Below are 6,463 nucleotides of genomic sequence, written 5' to 3' on the forward strand. Positions count from 1 at the left end.
ATGTTTATTAATGTTTGTTTATATAAGGCAGGGATTCCCAAACATTTGTGTCAACCAAACCCCTTAAAATAAAATATTTACTTGAAATATCTCTGAGGAAGTTGTTTGGTTAATGGCCACATTGACATGCAGGTAAACAAATTATTTTTTTAGCGTTTGACTGTTTACATTATTTTTGTTACATTTGTATGATTTAATTAATAGCTTTTTATCAACTCACAAATCCACTCCAGTTCTTATATTAAGGCCGGTTTGGGAAAACCTGGTGTAATGTAATGTTTAATGCATTTTATAATGTTGATATATTGCTTCAATATTTTTTTTATTTACTTAATACATACAAATTTTAATACTGTTCAAATTACTTCTTTATGAATCACACCAGTGGTTAATATCACTGAGATACTATATAATATAGTTTTTTATTAATGTTTAATTTTCATTTTCATTTTAAAGTTTTAGTAATTTTTTTTTGTTTGTTTTTTTTTTTTTTACATTTTATTAATTTTAATTACAGTTTTATTTATTTTAGTGTTAGTTTTAGTTAACTATAATAATAACCCTGAATCACATAAACACACATGCAAACAAATCAGTGAGAAACACAAATCTCTCTGAAATCACACCAGTTTATTATACTGTGTATATACATCAACCAAGTTCATCAACAAATCATTTGCTAGTTCATTGCACTTTTTTTCTATAAAGACATGTAGAATAAAAGTGTGAATGTTAATGAAAGCACAACGCTTCACTGTAATCATTCAGTCTTTAGCTAATGTTCTGCTACTTGCGCTGACACTGATCCGGTCTGATAAACATGGAACCTGATTCACTAACACGCCTCGCACATGATTCTGAAACTTCCTTCCCAGAAAGGTGTAAAACACAGGGTTAATGCAGAAATACAAGCGAGCGATGTTACTGGTGACGTACTGTGCGTACAGAAGGCTGCTATTACACTGTTTAGGATCTTGATTATCGTTTATCATCAGTATGATGTTATACGGGCTCCAGAATGCGAAAAACATCAGGACGATGATGAAAATGAGCCACACGGTGCGATGTTTGCCTACCATCCGCATGGCCAGGACGGTCAGCGTTATCCTGAAGTAGCAGTAGATGAATACAGTCAGCGGCAGGATAAAAAACAACACAAGCTGCTTATAGAGACTGAAGACTCTCCACTGAGCATCGCTGGAGTCTTCACACACCAGTCCTTCCATCGGGTACTCTTCAACGGTGAAATGGATGAAGGGTTCGAGGCTGGCGAGGAGGCTAATGATCCAGACGACTGCAGACAGCACGACAGCGTAGCAACTTCTGCGTCGTTTGTTGGCGAACACACAATGCACCACGGCCAGATAGCGGTCGAACGTCATGAGGGTGAGGAAGAGGATGGAGCTGTAGAAGCCCAGATAGTCTGCGCTGGTCACCAGCTTACACAGAGCTTCTCCGAAGGTCCACTGGTCCGAATGATGAACCGCTTGAAACGGGAGTGTGAGGGTGACGATGAGGTTGGAGGCCACCAGGTTCATGAGGAATATATTTGTGACCGTGTTGAGCTTTTCGAACTTGTAGAGGACGAGCAGAACCACTCCGTTGCCCAGTACGCTGGCGATGAAGATGACGTAGTAGAAGGGTGGAAGAAAATGTTGGCAGAAGTTGTTGATGGTGATGGTGTTACACTGAACGGTTCTGCCGGTCATCAGCGAATAGTCTTCATAAACGTCTGGCGTTGTGTTAAGCGTTTCCATCATGGTGGCTACCAACAACCTGCAGGATTGAAGGAGCTTATTAAAATGAAAGGCTGGATAAATAAGTCAGTAGAGATTGTAGACTTACCCCAAAGCGCTGTTCACAGCTCGTCTGGCCGGTTCATTAATAGAAACTGCAGGAGTTTGTGTGCATGTGTGCATGTGTGTCTGTCTACAGCTGCACAAATCTGAATCATATCTTGAAATCCTCATCTACTTCCTTTTTATGTGACGTCAGAATTTTCTCAAGACTCGACGTGCGTTTGAAACCTTGACCACATGCGTCATCACTGTCAAGAAACCACAGACCAATCACAAAGTGTCCATTACCTTTTATTTGAACAAAGTCATTCTAGGCAAATTAGATTTGCATCATTTAAAAATGTAAAGTTCAATGAGATCGCATCACTAAGTTCTGACGTTAAAAAGTTACAGTTTCAAGTTATTTTGAATTAAAATACATTGAGTGAATAAAACAACAGATTAGAATTGAATGTTAGAGAGAAAAAGATTATAGAAGAGAAAACTGAGATATCAGTTTATTCAAGATTTCACTGGAAGAAAATATTTATGTAACGAGCACTTTGTATGGACTCACAAAAACAATATTTAAAATAATTACATCTGTCAAATGTGTATCTCATACCTTACACAGCTTAAATGCTTTACTGCCAAAAGAGTTGAAGTAAATCCCTTATGAGTTCCTGAACACACACAGAATTGAATAGTTTTGTTTATAATGGTTTGTGTTCCTTTTATTTAATATTCAGTGTAGTTAGTGTGAATTTACCTTCCCTTCAGGCAGTGCAAAGAATAAAAAAGTACACACATATGTAAATAATATAAAACAACAATTGCTATTTATTAAATCAACCTAGCCAACAATTTAAAGCAGTTAGTAATTCAATTAAATATGAAAATATGATGGCTGTTGTGTCTTAAAAAGTCAAGTATTGTTGAAATCAAGATTAAAAGCATATTTTTGCCAAACGCAAACATAAACACGAAGCTTATCCCCTTTATTTTTAATATCTGTCTCTGATGTAATAAAGCCACTTATTCTTAATCTTCATTAGTACCAAACCACAAACGAGCTAATGCTTTTATTATTGCATGTCATATCTTGTTGCAAAAAGTTCCTTGTTTGGCAACAAAATAGCCGTTTGCCTTATTAATATTTATCGTCATTACTTATGAATATTAATTATGTTTATGACATTGACATCTATCCACATTAATATACTTGCAGCATTGTTTTGCAAATTACCTTATGTACGTACTATTGTGTAAATGGTGTTTACGCACCAACTCTTTGTGCATCAAAAGGCAGGTTTCATGTCTTTAAATTTCACTCTAATGGCCGTCGTTCATCTACAGGCCCCTGATGTTTCATTGCACCGTAGCAATGCACAGACAATGTCTAAAGCCATGTCAGTAAATTCCTCTGGATTCTCTGCGGCGCTTCTTGCAGTCCGAGAGCTGAGCCCATGTGTTCGCTCAAGCACGTGTGTTAGAAATCGGGCCCTTTGCTGTAGCGCTCATCCCTGGGGTCATAGGATTGGTAGCAGATGGACATGTCGCACACGCCAGCCGGCCCTGGAGGACCTTGCTTCCCCGGGATGCCTGGAGCCCCGGATTTACCCGGGATTCCCGGAGGACCCGGAATACCAATGCCATCACTGCCGCGAGGACCCTGGATCCCTGTTGGTGTTGAGGGAACACACAATCTGACAGTTACACAAGATTCCTTCCCAAGCACTGCGTATGTGTGCCATATACTTCTGTCACATGATGAATCAGACATTATTACATTAACCCTCATAATGCATTCAATATCTATATACTATTTTCGCATGTTGGGTCTGTTTGGACCCAAAGACTTTTATAAAAGTCATAATGTGAAATTTTTCATCTGAAGCATAGTGTACGTGATCTAGTTTCTGATATTGTAGCTTCTAATTTATGAGTGAATGTCCAAACATTTTGAATGTGACCATGTTATTACCGTGTAATTACTGCATTTAAAATGTTAGTTGTAATCTTCTTTTGTGTGTCAGTGGTTGCTGTTCTCTAAGTTTGATCACTGTGTTTTCCACAAAATAATGTTTTTTGTTGAAATACCTTGTTATTTAGTCAAACATGTTTGTGGAACAGTTGTTTACCTACAGCTAATATTCCTTCAAATTTTGAGCGATGAAGAATAACAATATTTCAGAAATTTGTAGATTGTTCTCTAATTTTGATCTCCTGTGTGTGTGTGTGTGTGTGTGTGTGTCTGTGTGTGTGTGTGTGTGTGTGTGTGTGTATTCCTTTGAATTAATATCTCTTGGTTGCTCAAAAACAGTTCAAATTTATAAAACCTACATATGTATTTCTAACAAAACAACATAAATATTACTCCGAAAAGTTTTCAAGCAAAATAAATAATTTTCCTTCCATAAACCTTTACTTTCAGATGAATGCTGCAATGGTTGGTCAATAGGGGTACATATTCATGCTTATCAACCTAATTCAGTCCCAATAGTGTGTGAGATATGGGGAAAATGCAAAATATATTTTATACTTTTTTTTTTTTTTTTGGACACTAACATAACTTTATAAATAATTTTGTGAAAAGTATTTTTGACACAGGTCCAAAATGACCCGAACACAAAATGTAACTTTTTTTTGTTTAAATGGTAATACCTCTTTAAAAATAATTGTAAAAAATCTGACAAATGAATGAATTATGTGAATTTTGAGGGTCTTAAAGCATTTTGCAACGTTTAATTCCCTTACTAAAAACGACATATTTTTTCTTCTGGGTAGAAATGGACCTGAATGCGTTGTGAGGGTTAAAAATGTAGTAATGTCATTGTACCTGTGTCTCCAGGAGGCCCTGGGTATCCTGGTCTGCTCTCCCCTTTATTGCCCTTAAACCCCCGTGGGCCTGTGTCCCCTAAAAGAGTGCCAAACATGTTATGCAATTAAAATACAAACCCAAAGCCAAATCCATTTACATAATCTGGAAGTGTTACAGCCAGACGCATCTGTTACCTTTGACTCCTGGAGGTCCTTGGATGCCCGGAGGTCCTGGGTAGCCCTGAGTGCCATGTCTGCCGGGATAGCCCTGGTGCCCGCTGGACCCTTTAGGTCCTGGAGATCCAGGGGGTCCCGGGGGTCCTTTAATGGTCTCACAGTGTTCACAGCGCTGAGGGCTCATCATCTGCAGTAGCTGCGGCAGCTGATCTGATAGAGATGCATTACAGTGGAGATCACTGAACAGCACTAGATGCACAAGGGGTCATATGATGAGAAATCAAAATTTACTTGACTTTCATTCTAAAAAAATTATAATAATAAAAAACACACCCTATCAACATTTACCCAGTCTATTTTCATATGCATCTTATTACACTAAAATGTCAATCATCTGGTGAAGCAACAGACTCTCTGTGGTCTGTTATACCACCACATTTACATGTCAATGATGCAATGCCAAAACATGTCCAATTTAATCCTAAGAGTTGGAAAATGGGAAGAAAATGGTCATAAGGAAACTCATGAGACTGTTTTGTAGCACAAAAAAAGAAGCATGACTAATGTTGCTGTGTTCCAAGAGTCAAGTGAAGTAAAAATAAATCCACGATGGTGGACAAGGCAACAGAAAAGTTGATAGTAAAATATAATTTAGTCAATATTGAAACATCAATAAAAATGAGTTCACCGGATGTTTACATATGGTGTGTATTTTTAAATCTAGGGTCATTAGAAAAATGTGCCAGTGCAACATTTCTACAAAATGATATGTTGATTCTTGCAAGTTTTGCGACACTTTCAATGTTTGGTTTTATCCAAAACAGATAAAAGTGAATCTTCTAACGTTTTATTATGGGTCACTGTACTGTATGCATCGCAGCAGTTTGAAAAATGTAAAGTCTGATGAGTGTCACTTAGTGCTGGGCGATATACCCACACGGTATACATGTTAATAAAACAGCATACCGGTACAAGTGGCTAAGCAACATGGACAGCTTCGTGAATTGAGAGGGGATCCCTGTTAACTGCATAGTTAGAGAACTTTTAGAACTATTAATAACACACAACTAATTCTTTAGGTGCTGAAGACGAACGCAAAGAGGAGAAAATAGTGTAGCAGGCGCAGCAAACTCACTTCAACATGCATGGAATATTGGAAGAAAATCCTAAATACTGAATTGGGGGTTTATATGAATGTATCTCTGAGGGGAACTGACTGTCTTCAGGAAAGTTCCGATGGTATTTTCTTTTCATCTTACCTCCATATATAATGCATATTAATGTAGTATTTAAAACCACAGCAGCTGCTTTGTTTACAGCGGTAACCAAGGAAACGCTGTATCGCTGTTGTTCCAGAAGCGCCACCTGCTGTCAGAGAGTGAATCTGCGTCTCATTCAACTCGTCTGCTGTTTGTTTCGTTTGTATGTTTTATGTAGCATAATTTCACAAAGCCAAGGTCAGACCGTTCTGTTTTTTGTCTTCAGATTGGAAAATTATTCAATCTAATTTACATCAAAAACCTGTGATAAACCATGAAACCATCAGAATCCTAAAAAAAATGTTTTACAGATTTTTGGTCAAACCACCCAGCACTAGTGTCACTAAAACGTTAATGTTCTATTGCGTTTGAAAATAGCATAAAACCTATGCTAATACTAACCAATAGTGTTAACAAAAGCAAATGTGA

General features: G+C 37.4%; 2 protein-coding genes across 2 annotated transcripts in view; both read right to left on the reverse strand.

Moving 5' to 3' along the window:
- Positions 1-687: 687 nt before the first annotated feature.
- On the reverse strand, positions 688-2,013 carry LOC107728736 (C-C chemokine receptor type 5-like). Its single transcript, XM_016539025.1, has 2 exons — positions 1,846-2,013; positions 688-1,776 (listed from the first exon to the last, which is right to left on the reverse strand). The coding sequence occupies exons 1-2, from the start codon at positions 1,968-1,970 to the stop codon at positions 765-767; spliced, it is 1,137 nt and encodes a 378-aa protein (XP_016394511.1). The 5' UTR covers positions 1,971-2,013; the 3' UTR covers positions 688-764.
- Positions 2,014-3,245: 1,232 nt separating this feature from the next.
- Positions 3,246-6,463, reverse strand: part of LOC107728729 (collagen alpha-1(XXI) chain-like) — a 54,202-nt gene continuing 50,984 nt past the window's right edge. The window contains exon 28 of the mRNA XM_016539019.1: positions 3,246-3,458. Within this exon, the coding sequence (XP_016394505.1) occupies positions 3,268-3,458 (191 nt within the window). The 3' untranslated portion in view covers positions 3,246-3,267. The remainder of the gene's footprint in view (positions 3,459-6,463) is intronic.

The sequence above is a fragment of the Sinocyclocheilus rhinocerous genome, unplaced genomic scaffold, assembly GCF_001515625.1.
Source record: "Sinocyclocheilus rhinocerous isolate Xijiao unplaced genomic scaffold, SAMN03320098_v1.1 scaffold2773, whole genome shotgun sequence".
Classification (NCBI taxonomy): Eukaryota; Metazoa; Chordata; class Actinopteri; order Cypriniformes; family Cyprinidae; genus Sinocyclocheilus; species Sinocyclocheilus rhinocerous.

Coding starts and splice junctions, on each gene's coding strand:
- LOC107728736 (XM_016539025.1), bottom strand. CDS start 1,970: ATGAGGATTTCAAGATATGATTCAGATTTGTGCAGCTGTAGACAGACA. Junction 1,777..1,845: donor GCTGTGAACAGCGCTTTGGG/GTAAGTCTACAA, acceptor TCAATCCTGCAG/GTTGTTGGTAGCCACCATGA.